Source organism: Dicentrarchus labrax, unplaced genomic scaffold (assembly GCF_905237075.1).
Source record: "Dicentrarchus labrax unplaced genomic scaffold, dlabrax2021, whole genome shotgun sequence".
Taxonomy (NCBI): domain Eukaryota; kingdom Metazoa; phylum Chordata; class Actinopteri; family Moronidae; genus Dicentrarchus; species Dicentrarchus labrax.
The window spans coordinates 174,334-196,929 of record NW_026136875.1 but is presented as its reverse complement, the minus strand read 5'-3'; the positions used below and the strand labels follow the sequence as shown (position 1 = coordinate 196,929).

The window sequence follows — 22,596 nt, the reverse complement described above, 5'->3', positions numbered from 1 at the left end:
AGTGAAGTTAGTAACATGCATTAATGGAACATGAATGAGTGCAGAAAGAGAGAGGAAGAGAGGAGCTCAGTGCATCATGGGAAATCCCCCGATAGTCTAGGCCTATAGCAGCATAACTAAGGGATGGGTCAGGACTCACCTGATCCAGCCCTAACTATAAGCTTTATCAAAGAGGAATGTCTTAAGCCTACTCTTGAATGTGGTGAGGGTGTCTGCCTCCAGAACCACAACTGGAAGCTGGTTCCACAAGAGAGGAGCTTGGTAACTGAAGGCTCTGGCTCCTGTTCTACTTTTAGAGACTATAGGAACCACAAGTAGCCCAGCATTCAGAGAACGTAGTGTTCTAGAGGGGTAATAGGGTACTATGAGCTCTTTAAGATATGAAGGGGCCTGACCATGAAGAGCTTTATAGGTGAGGAGGAGGATTTTAAATTCAATTCTACATTTTACAGGGAGCCAATGCAGAGAAGCTAGTACAGGTATTGTAGTGTAAATAATAAGCTGCTGTCAGAAGCAGCGGCTCTTCACCAATCCAAACTGTTCCTCAGTATGATGTCGTATAATCTTCACAGCTGTTTGACTGAAATGTTATTATTATTTTCATTATTATTACTTATAAACCAATTCTGCCTCTGTTACCATGGAAACCTAAAAATATTTGAACCATAAACAGGATTTAGTGCGAAAAACCGCTCAGTGTGTTTATGATGGCGGCTATGGCTCAGAGGCAGAGCGGGGTTGTCCCCTAATTGGAATTTTGTTGCCCCCCTTTCCCCCCCCACCTAATGTGTATGAATGAGTTAGTTTCTGTTCGATGGACTTTGCCATCACTGTGTGAATGTGTGTGAAAGGGTGAATGTGGCACTTAGTGTAAAAGCGCTTTGAGTGGTCGGTAGACTAGAAAGGCGCTAAACAAGTACAGGTCCATTTACCATTTACCATGATCTCAAGAAACCGTTGAAGAAACTGACAAACAAGTTATTACTTTTCACTTATTTTTATTTATAACCTCAAAAAATAAATCATATTTTTATTATTACAAGTGTAAGACCAACATGGTGAAAAATGTCAAATGTCAGAAAATTTTGCAAAAAGTGACAAAAAAACATTATTTTCATTAAAATGAATGACGGCAGCACATTTGAAATATTATTGATATTTTCTCTCTTCACAACAAGTGAGGCTGAAAACCTTTTATTATATAGATAATCTAAATAATAACAACAACAATAATAATAACATAATTATTATTAAAATAATGAATATGTATGTATGAGTCATTTTTAGATTAAGTGAAGTTTAGGTGTTCTGCAATCAAATAAAGGTTTTAATTTAAATAATGATTTATTTTGCATTTTTTTAACTTTGAAAAAAGTATGTCACAGAGAACTAAAACAATAAAGTAAATTTCATGGTATCTGCTCCTTGTGTGTCTTATTCGGGTTGTAAACTTTATTTACAAACAGAAAACAAATCAAACAGCCCCAAAACAATCTGAGGTAAAATAAAGTCATACCGAATAATTCTGAATCAGTATTTCTCTGTAGACAAAGCAGCGCTAACTCAAATAACACACAATAAATGATTTATGAATAAACAAATATCAGTACAGGCGCCCAGGTAGCTCACCTGCTAGAGCGTGCACCTCATGTACAACAGCAGCCCGGGTTCAATACCAAAGTGTGGCCCTTTCAGCTACAGACAGTTCACGCAGTCCTTGTATTGATTGTTGACTGAACCAGTTCAAGAACCAGAGCTAGTGTGGTGTAAAATGGCTCTTCTCTTCCCAATAGTTCCAGTTTGGAGCCACGATTGTTTCTGAATCATTAATTTTACCTCCGCCCACTATCTTACATAACATTAAAGCTCTGTACTAATCACGGAAATATGAGCGCTACGTTAATAAATGAGACTACAACTACTACAGGCTGACATTGAAACTAAATGTAAGTTTGAATTAAAAATTGTAATTTGAAATTGTGTAATATTTTGATCGTGTTATATATTTTTTAATTATTTTATTTTTTTCCTTCATATCCCACTGGAGGCAGCTTGCGTACCACCATAGTTCGAGAACCAGTGATCTAAATGAAAGAGCAGACTAATAATTGTCCGTAATTTATATAACATAAATAAGAATAAATAAAACTCTAATATAATGTTAACCCATTAATCTAACTGCAGTTACAGATAATCAAAGAGAGTAATTACACACATGCTCATTAATACTAATAATACTCAATTACTACAGGTTTTCTACCAAATTACATTTTGTTTACTTCCATATAGTTAATAATTTTATATTAAAGTTATTTTATTTTATATTTTATCAAAATGTTTTGATGATCTGAGCTGCAGTTCCTCTGACGTCCACACCATGCTAGTGTGATCAAACTCTGAAAACTTCCAACTACAAATACAATAATAAGAGTCATTTTATGATGACTGAGAGGAGACTTTCACAATAAGAGTCTGATTATGATCACTAAAGGTAGAATTTTTACAATAATAAAAAAAAAGTGTTTGTTTGCTCCACTCAGATTGAATTAAAATTTTCTGAAAGACACAGGTGTGTCATCCTATGGGCTGTGATGTCATCACGGTGCTGTATGTGTGAAGTTGACCGATGGTGTGTGTAGAGTGAAGGGCAGACATGGGGCAGCGTACAGGGAGGACACAGCAACCGTTGGCTGGAACTGCATCATTGATAGGATGGCAGGGTTTGTGGTGGAAGGGGTGTGGTTTATCACAAAGGGGGCAGGGTTTGCAAAGCGCACTGGGAACACGGCGGTGTTGGGGGTGGTGCGGGCTGCAGGTAGGAACACCCAGACGTACTGACCGGTTTCTGGATCCAGCAGCATCTTCCTCTGAGCCTTCGGGGGCGTGTCCACATAGAAGCACCCCACACTTTTAGGATTTTTTAACATCATGTGACAGAGGGAGGGGCCACTGAGGAGGGCCCCAGGTGCTGCAGAAGAACCTGTGACATCAACAACAAAGTCATTACCCACCTGAGCAGGTGAGAAACCCTGAACACCGTACACAAAGTGCTGCTGCTGACGTTGCTGTTGCTCATGTTGCTCCTGTGTTGCAGGTGTCACTGTGTTGCAGTTGCCCTGCTGGTCTCCTGCTGTCCTGGTCTGGTGAGGTGGGCAGGTCTTGATGAAGCAGTCTTGCTGGTCGAAGGAGTTTCCAGTTGACCCACTCTGGTTCTCCTCAGACCTACTCGGCAGGTGGAGGGTGGGGACAGGTTGCGGGGGCTGCAGCTGGGTCTCCATGTAGCTCAGGGGGCTGTGCACGTAGCTGACCTTACCCAGGTGAGGGTGCAAGGTGAGGGGGAAGGCAGGTAGGGCAGTGGAGGTGTAGAAACAGGAATGGAGGATCTGCTGGGAGGAATTCAGGGCAAACTGAGAGGGTACACCCAGAATGGAGCTCTGTTCCTGGGCAGAAAGCAAAGATGGAGTCCCCTGGAGGTGTCTGGAGGTGGAGGCGGGCTGAGGGGGAGGATGCATCAACACAGAAAGGCAGGACGGGGCTCTCTCTGATTGGCTGAGCTCTGAAAAGTCACTGCTGACACATGAGTTGGTGGGCGGATCTGACAACATGACAGGCCAGGTGACATCATCCACTCTTCTTCTGCTTATTATTGGATCGCTGCCTCGTCTCTGCTGTGTGATTGGATGACTGAATCTGTTGCTCTGTTTCCTGTCCTGTGATTGGCTGAGAGATGCTGTGACTTTGGTGACATGTCTTCCAGAGGCTTGACAGCTCCTCTTTGTTTCATCATAATCTTGGACCCCCACAGCCTGCTGATAGGTGGGGGGGGGACTGTCCTGCTGACCAATCACCTTAAAGTTTGCTGGCTTGTTGTTCTCAGTTGTTGTTGTTGTTGGAGCTGTGGAGAACGGGAGGCTGTATGTGTTTTTAACTAAACTCCTCATGTCCCTCACCACATGAACTGGACCTTTAAACACACCTCCACCCATCTTACCTCCTCCCCCCTCCCTCACCCTCTGCTGGTCTGCGGGCTGTGGGAGGCTGGGTAACACAGCAGGTTTCCTCTGCAGATACGAGGTTTTAGAGTTGTTTTGCTCCACCAACATTTTCTTTGACAGAACACTCTTAATGATGCAGGATGCCATCTTTGTCTTAGTTTCGTCCAAAGAGAAGGACTTCTGCAGTCGCTGCCGCGAGTTTTCTCCAACCTGAAAGCCTAACAACAACAAAGAGGAGACAAATATAAGTCTTTTGGACAGGAAGTGCTCACACACCTATACTATACCTAACCCTTTATGACAGGTATTATTACCTTGACTGGCCCCAGCAACCAGGCCCCTGTAGATCCTGTAGCTGTCGGCATCACTGCTGGTCGTTGAGCGTGTGTGTAGGGAGGCGGGCATACTATGTTGCCGTAGCAACAGATCAGGGCGGTGAAGGACGGTGGGACGGAGCAACTCATTGGCTGACACTTCACAGTTAGCAACTCCCTCTTCAGCAGGTCCATCCTTCAGTATACAGACAGGTAGACAGGTAAACAGACAGACTGGTAGACAGACAGACAGGTTCGGACAAGTGACCATGCATGAGTCGTACCTGTAGTTTCTTAGGTTTCTCCTGGTTAATGATGTTCTTAGCGTCTTTCCTCTTCAGTTGAATCTGTCGTTTTGGGACCATCTTTAAACCCCCCCCCTCCTGACCTTTCACCTGGACAGAGTTGTAACAAGTTAATAATGTGAAAATAGAAATTCAACTAAAGCTAGTCAGTCAGTCAGTGGACGGTGAAACTCACCAGTGGTTCCACATTAATGTCAACACACTTGAAACCAATCTCTAGATCTGACTCTTCATCATCTGATGGGAGGATGACTGAAGGAGAGAAGTGGAGAGAAAGATCTTCCTCCGACCAGTCACTGATACTCCCCTCTTCCTCCTCCGCCTCTTCCACAGAGCAACGGGTGGAGGAGATGTCCAGGTAATTTGCCTCAGACTGACTTGTACAGGGCAACTCAGAGATCTTCTCAGCAGGAATTAGTGGACACGGTGGAGGAAATTGTGTCTCAGAGTCATGATGAGGCAGCAGGTCGACTTCTGGGCAGCGGTGAGCGCTGAGGAAGAACTCCCTCCCTCCTCCTCCTCCTCCTCCTCCTCTGTGATTCAGGACAGTGCTCATAGTTTCTAGTTTCTGTTTATCAGAGTATCTGATGTTTGATTCTGATGGGACCTGAAAACACAGATTGTTAGTGCAGAGTATCTGTTTTACATGTTGATGACATTGTGACATAAATGTTGCTATGATGATTAAAAATAATGTAGTAAGTAATAAAATATATTAAATTAAAAATTACATTATTTTATGTAATTTCTTGTTGGTGTCTTGGTGGCAAAAAGTTCAAATGTTTAAACTTTGGATGGCAATGCCTCTGCTTGCTGGGCTCACATAATTTCACCATCCTGCTCATGGTGGAGCATTAAATAGCTGATAAACTAATACAAACTTGACTTTTTATTCAAATGTTTGCCCAAAAAAAGAATCAAAATAACTAACTAACCCTAACCCTAATCATAATCTGTTCACTGCACCTGATATTTTTACTTTGCACTACAATTAGACCGCTTATTTATAATTTTTTTTTTATAAATGTTTTATATTGCATTTTATTTTGCTTTTTTGATATGTCTGTGTTGTTACTGTGTGTAATGCTGCTGCTACACTGCAATTTCCCAGCTTGGGATCAATTAAGTATATCTATCTATCTATCTATAACTTTTCATTGAAAGTTTGTTGGAAAATTTATAAATTCAGTTTCTGTTTTTAGTGTCGAGTTGTATCAAACTCATCAAAAACTCCACGGTAATTCATTTTCTCCCTAAAACTTCACCAAAGATGACATTTTAGAAAAATAAATAAGTAAACAATAAATAATAAAACAGATCAAATTATTTTAAACTTATTCTTACCTCTGAAGATTCTAGGTCAGTATCAGGATCAGGATCTGGTTAGATCAGGATCAGGAACAGGAACTGGTTCTAGTTCCTGGTCAGAGTCTAAGATCAAGTCCAGTCCAGTTTCCGGTCCTGTTCGAGGATTTATTCTCTTTGGTTGTTTCACTGATTAAAATCCAACTTTAAAGAAACATTTGTGATCCCCGATAGGCAGGTCAGAGCAGTTTCTGGTTTCAGAGTGTCTGTTTGTTTCAGTTTAAACTTGGTTCAACACCAGCTCAATGTCGGGGCGATCTGCACCGTCTGTCCTGCAGGAGAGAGAGAGGTTGAGTGTTGGTGACAGACTACAGGCTCAGAGAGGGACAGAGAGAGAGAGATAAACAGAGAGAGGGGGGGGAGAGAGAGAGAGGGAGAGAGATGAACAGAGCAAGAGAGAGAGAGAGATAAACAGAGAGAGAGAGAGAGTTGGTATCAGACTGCAGGTTTCTATTTTAGGAGGTGATTGACAGACAAGGCTGCAACCACCCCCCACCATCACCAGCACCCCCACCTCACTCTGTGTATGTTTGTGTTTGTGTCACTGGGCTTGTGTTTAACCCTTCAGGTTCCTTCACCTGTTCCCTTAGCTGTCCACCTGTGTGTCACCATGACAACACTGCAGTGATGGATGATGAACATTACAGCAGTAGCTTTACATCGTCAAACCCTGCACCCTGGACAGACGACTGCATTCCTCTGTCTCTGACATCTAAAAAAAACTAATCCATGCATTTGTTACTTCAAGGCTGGATTACTGCAACTCTTTATTATCAGGTTGCCCCAATAAGTCCATTAAAACGCTCCAATTAATTCAGAACGCTGCAGCACGAGTACTGACAGGAACTAGAAAAAGAGATCACATCTCTCCTGTACTAGCTACTCTGCATTGGCTCCCTGTAAAATGTAGAATAGAATTTAAAATCCTCCTCCTCACCTATAAAGCTCTTCATGGTCAGGCGCCTTCATATCTTAAAGAGCTCATAGTACCCTATTACCCCTCTAGAACACTACGTTCTCTGAATGCTGGGCTACTTGTGGTTCCTATAGTCTCTAAAAGTAGAACAGGAGCCAGAGCCTTCAGTTACCAAGCTCCTCTCCTGTGGAACCAGCTTCCAGTTGTGGTTCGGGAGGCAGACACCCTCACCACATTCAAGAGTAGGCTTAAGACATTCCTCTTTGATAAAGCTTATAGTTAGGGCTGGATCAGGTGAGTCCTGAACCATCCCTTAGTTATGCTGCTATAGGCCTAGACTATCGGGGGATTTCCCATGATGCACTGAGCTCCTCTCTTCCTCTCTTTCTGCACTCATTCATGTCCCATTAATGCATGTTACTAACTTCACTTCTTCCCCGGAGTTCTTGTGCTTTCTCGCAGGTTCTTATCGATCCTGGTGGAGCCTCCTGCCATGGTCCTGCTTAACTGCCATTGCTAATATCACTGATATCAGTGTTATTATTATTATAAAGTATTATTATTGCTATGGTTACTGTTGTTGCTGTTGTCACTGCTCATTGTCATCCATCGTTGCTGTTGTCATGTTCATCATCATCAGTCACTACTATTAGTGTACTGTTGTTGCTGTGCACCTGTCTGTCTGTCTCTCTCTCTCTCTCTCTCTCTCTCTCAATTCAATTCAGTTCAATTGAATTCAGTTTTATTTGTATAGCACCAATTCATAACAGAAGTTATCTCAGGACACTTTTCAAATAGAGCAGGTCTAGACCGAACTCTTTATAACATTATTTACAGAGACCCAACAGTACCACCATGAGCAAGACCTTGGAGACAAGGGCAAGGGAAAACTGCCTGTTAAAAGGCAGAAACCTAGGACAGATCCCAGAGAGACAGACAGACAGACAGACAGACGGACAGACAGGTCTCTCTCTCTCTCTCTCTCTCTCTCTCTCTCTCTCTCTCTCACCCCAACTGGTCGAGACAGACGACCACCCACCTAGAGCCGGAGGATCTGTCCTAGGTTTCTGCCTTTTAACAGGCAGTTTTTCCTTGCCCTTGTCTCCAAGGTCTTGCTCATGGTGGTACTGTTGGGTCTCTGTAATTAATGTTATAAAGAGTTCGGTCTAGACCTGCTCTATTTGAAAAGTGTCCTGAGATAACTTCTGTTACGAATTGGTGCTATACAAATAAAATTGCAGAGTCACTCTACACTTATATTTTAAATACTTGATATATTTTATACTTTATATTTTAAATGCTTCATAGTTTATATTTTAAATACTGTATATTTCATAATTTAAGGTGGCGTTATTGCAGCTGTTTGTTGTTTACTCAACATAAAAACAGAAAGAAGAGGAGCAGCTAACTGAACCTTGAAGGTGTTGTGGAATATTTGAAGGATTCAGGGTTTATTATAGGATTTAGTTCGTTTTTATTTATTTTTTATTGTGATGTAAAGTAGTCTCATATATGCCTTACACTACATACTCCGTTACAGTAGGTGGCAGTATGCACCTTATAAGTAATGGTTGCAACCCGCCATAGAAGAAGAAGAAGAAGAAGCAGAAGCAGAAGCGGAGCGGAGCGACGGACAGAAAACTGCTCTGCTGCACCGGGAGAGACTCTACTGGTCTCTACTGGACTCTATTGGTCTCTACTGGACTCTACTGGACTCTATTGGTCTCTACTGGTCTCTACTGGTCTCTGCTGGACTCTACTGGTCTCTGCTGGACTCTACTGGTCTGTGAGCTGGTCCTGGATCAGATGCCTGGCTTTGAGTTCGGAGGTTCGGAGGTAAATCCGGTTCAGATATCTCTCTGTTGAACTAGTTCAGTTTTCCCAGAATTCCGTGTGTATCCTATATGCTAATGCTAACAGCTGCTTTACGGCAAACAGCTGATCAAACGTCAGAGCGGAAGCGGAAGAGAGAAAAGAAAGTGCGCATCAGAGAATCTGAGACGCCCCGAGTGATCGATATCGATCAGTAACAAATATCACAAACTATTCTGATCACAGACACAGAAATGAGCCGCGCAGGCGCAGAACTTAGGATCATTTTCAGCCCGGGCCGCGTGCAGCTGGTTCAGGTAAACACTCACCTGTGAAGAGCTAACCGTGCTAACAGAGCTAACAGAGCTAACAGTGCTAACAGTGCTAACAGAGCTAACAGAGCTAACAGAGCTAACAGTGCTAACAGAGCTAACAGTGCTAACAGAGATAAATAAGCTAACAGTGCTAACAGTGCTAACAGAGCTAACAGTGCTAACAGTGCTAACAGTGCTAACAGAGCTAACAGAGCTAACAGTGCTAACAGAGCTAACAGAGCTAACAGTGCTAACAGAGAGTTTTACACAGATTTCTTCCCAACATGAAGAATTATTTCATCAGTTATCTATCGATTGATTGATTGATTGATTGATTGTTTTACTGTCGTTTGATTTTTCTTTTTATAAAAAAACCCCAAAAACATACAGATATCCTACAGAGGATTTTATTGATCACTCCTAGGGATGTCAATACCAATCAATCAATATCAGTGAAATCCCATGATCCTCGATACTGATTCAGCCCTGCTACCTACTGCTCAATAATGTTTCTGATATCACTATTGATTATAGTGTGTTTATCTCTATTGATTATAGTGTGTTTATCTCTATTGATTATATTGATTATAGTGTGTTTATCTCTATTGATTATAGTGTGTTTATCTCTATTGATTATAATGTGTTTATCTCTATTGATTATAATGTGTTTATCTCTTTCTGATATCACTATTGATTATAATGTGTTTATCTCTTTCTGATATCACTCTATTTTATGGTCTGTTTTACTCTAAATGGGACCATCAGTTACTAAATGAACATCATGCTGTATGGAAGAAGACTGAAACTAGAGACTGAGACCAGAAACTCATCAGGAAACTGTTTACTGAGCTCATAAATCAACTGCTCCATAAGACTCAATACTATCAGAGTGGAGCTGCCCCCTGCTGGCTGTTAGAGAGAATGCAGGTTTATGGCATTACACAGACCTAGAAGCTCTGTTATTATATAAATTGACAATGTTCTATAGTAAGGGTACCTTCTGTTCTGATTTTATTGATCACTACAGGCAATTTTATTTAACAATCTGATATTCTATCAGGAAAGAAATTAGGACTGATTGTAGTAGTACCTGAAGTACCTGTAGTACTACCTGTAGGACTGATTGTTGTACTACCTGTAGGACTGATTGTAGTAGTAGTACCTGTAGGACTACCTGTAGGACTGATTGTAGGACTACCTGTAGGACTGATTGTAGGACTACCTGTAGGACTGATTGTAGGACTACCTGTAGGACTGATTGTAGGACTACCTGTAGTACTACCTGTAGTACTGATTGTAGTACTACCTACTGATTGTAGTACTACCTGTAGGACTGATTGTAGTAGTAGTACCTGTAGGACTACCTGTAGGACTGATTGTAGTAGTAGTAGTACCTGTAGGACTACCTGTAGGACTGATTGTAGTAGTAGTAGTACCTGTAGGACTACCTGTAGGACTGATTGTAGTAGTAGTAGTACGTGTAGGACTACCTGTAGGACTGATTGTAGTAGTAGTAGTACCTGTAGGACTACCTGTAGGACTGATTGTTGTAGTAGTAGTACCTGTAGGACTACCTGTAGGACTGATTGTTGTAGTAGTAGTACCTGTAGGACTACCTGTAGGACTGATAGTAATACTATGTATTCCAGGAGGAGGCTATGGTCCCTGCTCCGAGGGTCTTGGTTACTGGGGCAACGGGTCTTCTGGGTCGAGCTGTCTGCACAGAGTTTCAGAACAGCGGCTGGTTAGTTATCGGGACTGGATACAGGAGGGCCAGACCCCGCCTCCTACGCTGTGACCTTACAGATGAGGACGCCGTCAAAAGATTGCTGCACGAATACAAGGTACAGTTTTTAGTTGAATCTATTTTGCACAAATACACACAAATGACAAGAATAACAAAGGAAATGAAGTGCAGGGAAAAAACAGAATATAGTATGTCTGGATTATAAGCGAGGGCAATCTAATGTAATATAATAATAATAGTGCAAAAATGTAAGTGGTGTGTTTGAGTGTGTTACAGTTGTAAAACAGCAGTTAAATGGTCCTTTAAGCATCTTTTGCACTATTTTAAGGAGGAACAGCTTTTTGCCAAATGGGAAACAATATTCCATAATGTGGTACCTACCACAAACTGACCTCTGCTGGTGATAGCTTTAGGAGGATGAAGGTGTGAGGATGAAGAGCTGAGTAAGAATAAATCTGTGAGTTTCCCTGAACGTACATCTTGAACAAAATATTCCCTTTATATGCATTAATCTTATAAACAAAGACACACACACACACACATACATATACACACACACATATATATATATATATATAATCAAATGGATTGTTGAGATAAGGTTCACCATTCAGAAAGACTGAAAGGAACTCAGGTAGTTTTCCTCTTTGCAGCAATTGATCTATTATATATATTTGCATATCTATTTTTAGACTGTACATACTGCCTCCCCTTTATTCCTGTTGTGCTATGGGCTATTGCAACGTAATTTCATTTTGATGCAAATCCAAATGACAACTAAAGTCTGTCTAAGTCTAATAACTTTCCAAGTAGTTTCATTTGAACACGTCTGAAATCTTTCACTGAAATAGTTATTTTTTGCCATATAATGGAATGAATATATTGATTTCTGTAAGATTTATAAACTCCACGGGTAAGAGGATGAAGATTTCAGACATTTTCTGTACAGTTTCTTCTTTTTCCTCAAAAGCTTCAATAAATCAACTTTTAAATTGACTTTTTTAATTAAGTCTTGACTGTATTTCTTGGTAGAACTTCCAACTGGAAAACAGTTCTGACATCAAAAAGTATTTTCCTCATATAAATCATCCCATGCAATACTAGTTAGTGTATCTTAAAATTCTTAAATTTAGAAATATTTGACATGCTCTTCATTCTTATACAGTTTGTATATGTATACATATATAAATACACACACTATACATCTGAAATGAGTCTCTGTCTTTCAGCCTGATGTGATCGTCCACTGTGCAGCTGAGAGACGTCCGGATGTTGTGGAGAGACACACTGAAGCAGCTGTTAATCTCAATGTACACGCCACAAGCATGCTTGCCAAGGAGGCAGGTGGGTGATCACCAGGGGCCTCATGTATAAAAGACTGTCACTTTCATACAGAAAGAAGGCGTACTCAGAAAGCTTGAAAAGTACATACACAAAGAAAAATCCACATGTATAAAACCGGGGGGACGCAAGGTCCTGTGCACGTTTCCTTTATACATCCCAATCAATGTGAAATTGACTGCATGTAAACACGCCACTGACCCCACCTTGCCTCCACTCTAAGGCTGCTCAATTAATCGAGTTTGATCATGATTACGTTTTTTGGGGCCAAAGGATCTCAAAACTAATAAAATCGGGGGGGGAAACGTTTTTTTTTTCATTTTCTGTTGTGCAACGTTGTATAGAAAAAAGCTGTGTCCCAATTCAGTCTGCGTATTTCGCGCATGCGTATTTCCGTCCCTCCCCCACAGCATGCACTGCACATGAGTCAGTCACGTTGTTTTCGTTGGAACAGGTAACGCGTAACAGTAACATGTAATCAGTGTTTCCGCTAGGATTTTTTTTAGCACTGGGGGCAGGCCCGTCCAAACACCACATGCCTGTCTGCCCCATTTCTGATACTTTGGCGGCAGAAATTTAACAGCGGCGGGCCGCCGCTCCAAAATCAACCTAGAGGAAACACTGGGTAATTTCAAATGTTGTGGCAGTACTCCTAAAATTTGAGAACACAAATAGTTTTTCTATGGCTTATCTTTTGTGTGTTATTTTATTTAATTTAACTTTTTGTAGAGATTGCAAGAGTGCACTATGACTGTCAATGTAAAAAGGAGACTTACAAATGTTTATGGGGAAAGGAAAGTGTAACTGAGGACTTCCTTGCAAAGTGTTTTTGACAAATGTCCAATAAATGCAGCATGTTTCTGAAGTTTAAAAAAATAATCGTTCGAATAATCGTGATTTAAATTTTGACACAAATAATCGGGATTACGATTTTTTCCATAATCGAGCAGCCCTACTCCACTAGAAAATCACTATAAAATGTCTATAAATATGTCTGTGCGGTTCTTTTCTGTCCAAATCACAATGGACAAAACTTCACAGAGAAGGGGAAATGAAGGTGGTGATCACTGAGGTGGAAGTCATACAGATATTTTATCTGGTGGTTTGTCCTCTGGAATAAGCTAAATGGTTCAGAGGACTGTACAGTGGCAGAATAATGGTCTGATATCAAGGTGGATTTCAAAGTCTGCACATTGGAAAGAACTGCTTTTACAGTTCTTTCACACTAAATGCATTACCTACCTAACCCTAACCCCAACCCTTCACACAGTGATGGCCTTACGTTCATCCACTTACCAGGAGCAATTTGACGTTCAGTGTGTTGCTGCAATTAGAAGCATCCTGCCAGCATGCAAGGGCAACTCAGACATGTACGTTGCTCCTGGCTGTATGACTGCTGCACTCGCCTCTGGTGTGTGTGTCTGTCTCCGTGGAAAAAGTGAAGTTAGTAACATGGATTAATGGGACATGAATGTGTGGAGAGAGAGAGAGAGAGAGAGAGAGGAGCTCAGTGCTTCTTGGGAAATCCCCCAATAGTCTAGACATCCATCTCTGTAACATCTGTCTCTGTAAATGGACCTGTACTTGTATAGCGTCTTTCTAGTCTTCTGACCACCCAAAGTGCTTTTACACTACTACTTTACACACCGATGCACAGCATAGGGAGCAATTTGGGCTTCAGTATGTCAAGGATACTTCGACATGTGGGGATCGAACCAACAACCTTCGGATTAGAGGACGACCGCTCTTCCTCTGTACCACAGCTGCCCATCTGTAACATCTGTCTCTGTAACATCTGTCTCTATCTCTGTGACATCCCTCTCTGTGACATCTGTGTACAGCTGGCTGCAGGGCGTTCTTCCTCTACATAAGCACTGACTACGTGTTCGATGGGAGGAATCCTCCTTACGGAGAAGACGACAGTCCGAATCCTCTCAACGTTTATGGACGCAGCAAACTGGAGGGAGAGAGAGAGACACTCAGACACTGTCCAGGTACCTATCATTCTTTCTCCCTGTTTGTCTCTCACCTGTCTGCCGACCTGTCTTTCATCTGACTGTCTTTCTACCTGTCGGTGTTCTTACCCGTCTGTCTCTCGCACCATTGGTCGGAGCTCAGATTGTCTGTCTCCAGCTATTGATGTGTGTGAAGGTGAAAAATAGACAATGTGAATATAATCTGCACATGAATGTTTCAACCAATGTCTCAAACACAACTTCAGAAACTGAGACAGACAGACTGACTGACAGCTCCACCTGCTGGTTTGAACAGAGAATTGTTCATAAAATGAAACCGTATTTTTAGCAGATAAAGTGATTTTCTCTGATTTACAATCATTAAGACATTTTGTGCATTAGAGGATCTTTGTGTTTACTGCTGGGTGATATACTGGTTTTAATTTTTCATGTACCTTCATACTGTACACTCTTGTTCAATAGAACACTAGAGAAATATCTGAGTATTTTATGTCAGTTTGAACTGTTTATATTTGAACATATTTAGTTTAGAAAAGGAAGTAATGATAAAGATCTGTAACATATAAACTGTAATCAGTAGTAGTGATCAAAGCCAATTACGTTACACACAATGACAGTGTTTTTATATTTTATTGTAGCTGACATTAGACACTCCAAACCCATAAAGGCCCAGTCTGCACAAACAATAAATAAAATGAAATACTATCAAACATACTACACCACGAAACTGCCCAGTACTGCTTCAACCTTCTAACCATTTTACCACTAAAATATCTTCATATGTCCATTTTATCCTTTCACTGACTGAACTAGCGTAACTCTGTCAGCCAAAAAAACACAAGTATCTCCACATATCTACCCGTAAACTCTCCTGTAAAAGGGGAGAATTGGTGGTGTTGTTGTTGTTGTTCTTGTTGTTGTTGTTCTGTGGGGCCTATAACCCCAAATGGCCAGACCAGGGCCCCTCGGTCCTCGTGCACACTCCTGTGCCTCCTACTTCAGCCGCGGCCACAGAAACACCTGAGACTAAACAGTTTCCAGATGAAGGCAATTACTTATTTTTACCTCAACTTTAATATCATCGAAACGTAAAGAAATACAGAAAGCAGTTGGAATTCAGCTAAGCTCCCTGCACTCCGGGACAATATTACGTAAACTCCCTTCAAAAAGTCAGTTTGACTGTCAATTCAGCATCAATATAATCCATTATTAATCAATCAATCCATTAATAGTTTTTCCCTACAAAGTGTACATTTGGTTAGCTGTGTTTTTCACCTTGCTGTCTGTCACCTGTCTCTCTGTGACCGGTCTGTGTGTCAGGTGCGGTGGTTCTGCGGGTGCCAGTTCTGTTCGGGGAGGTGGAGTCGGTGTCTGAAAGCGCAGTGACATCACTGTGGCTCAAAGTCCAGGAGACGACGGAGAGCTGCACTCTGGATCACTGCCAGCAGAGGTTCCCCACCGACAGTCGGGACGTCGCCACTGTGTGCAGGAAGCTGGCCGAGAGAGCCAGACAGGTACCGTCTGTGTATGAGAGAGAGAGAGAGAGAGAGACAGGTGTGTCTGTCGGTGCTCTCTGTCAGTGCTCTCTGTCGGTGCTCTCTCTGCCTATCTCACCGCCTGTCTGTCTGTTCTAGGACCCATCTATCAGAGGGATTTTTCATTTCTCAGCTAAAGAGCAGATGACCAAATATGAGATGGCCATAGCGATCGCCCAGGCCTTCAACCTGCCGTCCAACCACCTCATACCTGTAAGTACATATCAATATATGAATAAATACATGGAGTTATATATATGTTTATATAAATATTTACAGTACATTCAATTCAATTTTATTTGTGTAGCGCCAAGTCATAACAGAAGTTATCTCAGGACACTTTTCAAATGGAGTAGGTCTAGACCGAACTCCTTATAACATTATTTACATATATTACATATAGTCAGAGGATCCAATCTCAACAATCTTTTGTGTACTGACTGGTAATGGCTATGTTGAGCTATATTGAGCCAATCATTCATCACGCAGCTGTTTTTACTCATGAAGCTGTAATGCATGGTGCAGCCATCGTCAGCTCTCTGCTGTCTGTCTCTGTTTTCCACTCTGAGGTCTGTGTGTGCTTATAGGAGGCACTCAACCTCAAAAATGTCCCGCAAACAAAAAGAGTAATTAATTAATTACGCAGAAAAGATGTAGAGACAAAGGCTGATTAATAAACACAAACGGCGGTTCCACTTCGCCACAGTGATGGAATTAGTTTACAGTAACGCCACACTGAACAGATAAACAAAACAGAAAAATAAAGTCTTTACGACAGAAACAGTGTCAGATGTCCGAAATATTAGATTCAATAACATATTTATATACTGTATTTTCTGGACTATAAGTTGCTCCGGAGTATAAGTCACATCAGTCAAAAAATGCCTCATGAACAGGAAAAACACATATATAAGTCGCACCGGACTATAAGTCACATTTATTTAGAAATGTATTTCACAAATTCCACGACCAAGAACAGACAGAGACTATGTAACTGGACACATAGAGGCCGAAAAGATTGAGAATTCTACTGGGAATGTTAATGAAGACGAAGGAGTGAAATGAGGTGAGCTGGGCGATATGAAGGCGGCCCATTTACAAAAGATTCACTGAACAAAAATGCTGATGTGGTACATGGAAATTTTGCTAAAAATGTAGAGAATGCAATGCAATCAAGCATTTTGGGTGATGTCTCGGCAAACGCCGGCAGCAGAGCAAATACTCTGGAGGCTACCTCATTTAGAAATTTATTTTACAGCATCCAAGACCAAGAACAGACATTCAATCAATTCAATTCTATTCAATTCAATTTTATATGTATAGCGCCAGTTCATAACAGAAGTTATCTCAGGAGACTTTTCAAATAGAGCAGGTCTAGACCGAACTCTTTATAACATTATTTACAGAGACCCAACAGTTCCACGATGAGCACTTGGCTTGGATCTGATAAATATGACTTGAACCAGCTTAGTGCGGTTCCTTTAATGTCAATTTGATGCTCAAGTCTCTGTAAAAGAATATTATGGTCAATGGTTTTAAATGCAGCACTAAGATCTAATAATACAAGTACAGAGACAAGTCCATTGTCTGAAGCAATCAAAAGGTAATTATTAACTTTAACCAGAGCTGTCTCTGTGCTGTGATGAACTCTAAATCCTGACTGAAAATCCTCAAATAAACTATTGTTATGTAAAAAGTCACAAGTCTTTGGCGACTACTTTCTCCAGAATCTTAGAGAGGAAGGGGAGGTTAGAAATCGGTCTATAGTTGGCCAAAACCCCTGGGTCAAGAGTGGACTTTTTAAGAAGGGGTTTAATTACAGCTACTTTAAAGGACTGTGGTACATATCCTGATAATAAAGAAAGATTAATCATATCCAGTAAAGAAGTGCCAATTAAGGGAACAACTTCTTTAAGCAGCCTAGTTGGGATCGGGTCCAACAGACAGGTTGATGGCTTCGATGTAGAAATTATTGCAGTTAACTGATGAAGATTGATAACAGAAAAACTGTCTGTCTAAATATATATCTGAGTTTACATTAAAGTTCCGGAACTTGGAGAGCCATTGATAACTGTTGATGGCAGTTGGTGATTCATTTTCTCTCTAATAGTAATAATTTTATTATAAAAGAAGCTCATAAAGTCGTTGCTACTTAAGTTTATGGGGATATGTGGCTCAAATAGAGCTGTGACTCTCTGTCAGCCTGGCTACAGTGCTGAGGAGGAACCAAGGGTTATTCTTATTTTCTTCTATTAGTGCTGAATAATAGGCTCCTCTGGCGTTACGGAGGGCCTTTCTATAGGATAAGATTATCTTGCCAAATTGAGCGATATTCTCATAATTTGGAAGCTAGTTTCCTATGTTTTAATAATTTCCTTTTTATAGGAGCGATAGAGTCTAATGTTCTTCGTAGTGAGCCTGCAGCACTATCAACAAGATTATCAATTTTGGTGGGACTAAAGTTATTATAGGACGCTGTTATATTCAGACTTGGAATTGAATTAAACACTGATGGAATTTCCTCCTTAAATTTAGCTACAGCACTGTCAGATAGACATCTGCTGTAGGAAGTTTTGCCTAATGGCTTATAATCTAATAGTATTAATTCAAAAGTTATTAAATAATGGTCAGATAGGAAAGGATTATGTGGGAAGACTATTAAATGTTCAATATCAATGCCATATGATAAAACAAGGTCAAGAGTGTGATTAAAACAATGAGTTGGTTTATTTACACAGAAGCCAATTGAGTCTATTAATGAGATAAATGCGTTACTAAGACTGTCATTTTCAACATCCACATGAATATTAAAATCACCTACAATAATTTTATCTGATTTAAGAACTAAACTTGATAAAAACTCAGAGAATTCAGATATAAAATCAGAGTACGGTCCAGGAGCGCGGTACACTATAACAAATAGAACTGGCTGCAGTGTTTTCCAGTTTGGGTGAGGAACGACCTGCTCTGCTTCTGAGCCACAGCTGCCCAGTTAACTCAGTCGGTAGAGCTGGCGACCCATATGCGGAGTTGCTGCAGCAGCCCGGGTTTGAATCAGACCTGCGGTCCTTTGCTGCGTGTCATCCCCTCTCTCTACAACCACCTTTCCTGTCTCTCTACAGCTGTCTATCAATAAAGATTTGATAGATGATAGAACAAGGTCAAGAGTATGATTAAAACAATGAGTTAGTTTATTTACACTCTGACAGAAGCCAGTTGCAACATGCGGCTATACATGTCATCACTGGTCACATTGGGCAGGGGTCCAGAGAAAACTACGGAGACCGACATAGTTTTAGCATAATTACACACCGACTCCACATTCATTTTAGTGACCTCCGATTGGCGTAATCGGGTGTCATTACCGCCGACGTGGATAACAATCTTACTATATTTACCTTTATCTTTAGCCAGCAGTTTTAAATAGGATTCAATGTCGCCCGCTCTGGTTATCGGTAGCAAGTTCACCATCCATTAAATTCTTCGTCCTCCGTGTCGCCGTCACTGTTTTTCGGCTGCATTTTTTGCTACCATCAGTTTGTAATCTGCAGAGTATGACTTTCTTTTGGGGGGCATTTTGTTTGTGTCTAGTCTTTCCAGTCCAGTTGTCTTTAAGTTAATGTTTCAGTTAATTATTTCAGGGGTAGGCCTACATAGTTGTGTATATATAACGGCTCTGGTTGTCACAAGCCTAGAGCGCCTTCTTGCGGCTGTGGCCGGTAATGTTTAGGCTACTCCTCGTTTCATGTCGGAATTATTATTCAAAAACATGTTAAATTTCATATATAAGTCGCACCTGACTTTAAGTCGCAGGACCAGCCAAACTATGAAAAAAAGTGCGACTTATAGTCCGGATAATACGGTACGTCCAGTCCTTCCACTGAGATAGAAACTGAAACATTATAGTTGTTTGCTGGCTGTAGGATTTTGGCTCCTAATAGCTACAGAGCAATATGATATTTTTATTTTATGGTATTAAATTGGCAAAGACCTCAGAATTGACATTTACTGCCAGTCAAATTACAGAGACTGTTTTCTTCTAAAAGGGGGCGAGGGCTTGACACAAATCCAAAGTACCTGGATGGTTTGCTCTCATCATTAGAGACTTGAGCATCTAATTAGCATTAAAGGAACCAAACTAAGCTGGTTTAAGTCCTATTTATCAGATCATTCGCAGTTTGTACACGTTAACGATGAATCTTCCATAAACACTACAGTTAGACATGGAGTTCCACAAGGTTCTGTACTTGGACCAATTCTATTGAGTTTATATACCGATCAGCACTAATAGTATATAGACTGATATATTGATCACTAACAGTATATAGACTGATATATTGATCAACACTAACATTAGATTATATATTATAATAATAATAATATATATATATATATATATATATATATAAACTGATAACCCTAAGCAACAAACAGTGACTGTAATTCTGAAATGAGACATTTGTCTTTCAGTTTTTTCCCATAAAGAAAAAAATACTTGGGATTCCCTGGTATGTTATGATGTATTTTATTAAACAAATGTTAAGAACTGTATCCGATTGTACTGTATTACATTGTTTCGCATTTAAATGTCTCGTGAATCGTAGCCCAGATATCTGATCCTCTCAGAATGGACAGATGGACACCTAGAGTAAACAATATTTGTTTTCACTGCTCTCTGCAGCAGAAAACATACTGCCGGTATATTGTTGTGGTATTAAGTATTTGTAGTACGCAGTACTGTTGTTTTAAAATGCCTTTCTGTCTCTCTCTGTAGCTGACGGAGCAACCAGCGTCTGCGTCAGCTCTTCGTCCAATCAACAGTCATTTAAATTGTTCCCGTCTGGAGCTGCTGAACCTGAGTGTCCAACCGCGACCTTTCACCTCCGCCATCAATGACTGTCTGTGGCCCTTCACACCGGACAAACTGTGGAGACAGACAGTCTTCCACTGAGAGACAAACAGGTAGAAAGTTCCACCATCGACTGTTTTTAGCTGTGTCACATTTGAGGCTCTGCCCCCTGCAGACTGATGACATCATAATAAATGTATGAGGTGTGGACCAATCCAGACTCTTTACCTGATGACAGAAACCATCTGTCCTACGTATCCCACAATCCTCTGAGTCAGCTGTGTAATGATGCGTTTGAGTGCTCTCATAAACCTGTAAGTTTATTAACTGATGATGTCATCGGGTTTCTTTCCTGTAGTGGACCAATGAAAACACACTGATGTCACACATTTACTGTCTGCCTGCTAATTCAGTTGTCATTAGCCACGCCCAGCTGTGTGGGTGGAGCCTGAGGTGAGACACATGACAAAGAGCGAGACATACAGGTGGACTGACAAACCTGTACAGATATTTACAGTATATGTAGTAATAGTCATTAAACCCAGAGTTCTGTCTGCAGGTTATTATCAGATTGTTGTTGGTTTGTAATCTGACCGAGACAAACAGATTTACTGTATACACTTCAGTGTGTGTGTGTGTCATTTAATGTAATGTCTGAAAATGAGAAATGTGATTTTCTTGTATTTGATGTAAATGTCTGTCAACTGTTCACATTAAACATCTCAAACCTGAATCTGAGGATGTTTTGATTTCCCTCAAACCAACTGTCCTAAAGGTCTGTCTGCCTCTGGGATGTGTAGTATCTAGTTTTAATTTGCAGGCTCTCTCAACTCTCATTCTCTGAGCTCTCCTTTTACTCCATCTTGAGTTACTCTGAATCACTGTGGCTTGTACAGAATTCCAGACATGTTCCAGAAAGTGCTCTACTAATGGAGTGTGTGTGTGTATTTCTTCTTTTCAGAATATTGTGTCTATTGAGTGAATCTTGTTAAGATGCTGTTGCCCCTTGTTTCACCCACATATTGTAATGTGTATTTTTTTGCAACACAATTTCTAGAGCTAATACACTCAAAAGTCTGTGTTCTGAAAAAATTCTCCTTGACTTATTGGGTTTTGGTTTGGATAATGATTTCACCTTAGTTTTAACCAGGTAACCCTGTAAATTGTTATTTTGCCTGAAAGCTGCAAATTAATGCATATTGCTTTTAATGTTTAGCTTAGTCCGATGTGTTTTTAGTGTTTTTACTATTTTATGTAAGTATTATTATTATTATTATTATCCTGTGATCCTGTAAGAGTTCAGTTCCTGTTGTAAATTTTTTGAAATTATTCTTTTTCACTCTGACAAGTCACACAGTCTTTGGAGATTATGTAGGATGGATGAGACCAGAATGGGACTGATTTGCTGGAAAGTTTTGAAACACTTCCTAAGGAAAGTCCTGGACTACCATCTAGTGGTCAGAACTGAAAATATGATTTTTTTGCTTATCTGAAATCCTCTGGCCGGCTACATATTCTGTGAAATCTTAGCAGTTGTGATTTCACTAGCCCAGCATAAGTGCGTTAAGGGTGGAAACTAGTCTTGTTGAGCGGAGAGTGTCTGTCTCTTTAAAAAATATCTTAACATCAGAATCAGAATAGTTTATTGCCAAGTGGGTTTTTACACCTACGAGGAATGTGACTTGGTGCGTTGGTGCATTAAAAAATACACATACATTAATCACATAGAAAAATAAAGTACTCAATAATAATATAAATATTCTTAGTGCTGCATTTGACACCATTGACCATAATATTCTTTTACAGAGACTTGAGGATCAAATTGGCATTAAAGGAACCGCACTAAGCTGGTTTAAGTCATATTTATCAGATCGCTCGCAGTTTGTACATGTTAACAATGAATCTTCAATAAATACTACAGTTAGTCATGGAGTTCCACAAGGTTCTGTACTTGGACCTATACTATTTACTATATATATGCTCCCTTTAGGCAACATTATTAAGAATCACTCCATTAACTTTCACTGTTATGCAGATTCAATTTCAATTCAATTCAATTCAATTTTTATTTGTATAGCGCCAATTCATAACAGAAGTTATCTCAGGACACTTTTCAAATAGAGCAGG

At 40.4% G+C, this 22,596-nt stretch overlaps 2 protein-coding genes and 1 long non-coding RNA gene across 6 annotated transcripts; 1 reads left to right on the top strand and 2 right to left on the bottom strand.

The window, feature by feature from the left end:
- Nucleotides 1–1,016: 1,016 nt before the first annotated feature.
- Nucleotides 1,017–6,282, bottom strand: prob1 (proline-rich basic protein 1). The gene is made up of 5 exons (XM_051394964.1): nt 5,959–6,282; nt 4,790–5,221; nt 4,594–4,704; nt 4,310–4,505; nt 1,017–4,213 (listed from the first exon to the last, which is right to left on the bottom strand). Exons 2-5 carry the CDS (start codon nt 5,168–5,170, stop codon nt 2,598–2,600), a joined length of 2,304 nt encoding a protein of 767 aa, XP_051250924.1. The 5' UTR covers nt 5,171–5,221; nt 5,959–6,282; the 3' UTR covers nt 1,017–2,597.
- A 2,210-nt stretch (nt 6,283–8,492) lies between these two features.
- mat2b (methionine adenosyltransferase II, beta) lies at nt 8,493–21,202 on the top strand. 3 transcript variants are annotated; one of them, XM_051394971.1, is made up of 8 exons: nt 8,493–8,731; nt 8,954–9,024; nt 10,671–10,865; nt 11,998–12,112; nt 13,951–14,103; nt 15,406–15,599; nt 15,720–15,833; nt 20,395–21,202. In XM_051394971.1, exons 2-8 carry the CDS (start codon nt 8,962–8,964, stop codon nt 20,569–20,571), a joined length of 1,011 nt encoding a protein of 336 aa, XP_051250931.1. In that variant the 5' UTR covers nt 8,493–8,731; nt 8,954–8,961; the 3' UTR covers nt 20,572–21,202. The 3 variants fall into 3 exon arrangements, with proteins under 3 accessions (XP_051250931.1, XP_051250932.1, XP_051250930.1); XM_051394972.1 differs by lacking the exon at nt 8,954–9,024 and having other exon boundaries at nt 8,494–8,731; XM_051394970.1 differs by lacking the exon at nt 8,493–8,731 and having other exon boundaries at nt 8,840–9,024.
- Nucleotides 10,092–10,713, bottom strand: LOC127360516 (uncharacterized). Of its 2 annotated transcripts, none has more exons than XR_007883773.1 (4): nt 10,638–10,713; nt 10,512–10,595; nt 10,292–10,469; nt 10,092–10,111 (listed from the first exon to the last, which is right to left on the bottom strand). It is a non-coding gene; the product is annotated as an uncharacterized LOC127360516 (long non-coding RNA). The 2 variants fall into 2 exon arrangements; XR_007883774.1 differs by lacking the exon at nt 10,092–10,111 and adding an exon at nt 10,165–10,243.
- Nucleotides 21,203–22,596: the final 1,394 nt, after the last annotated feature.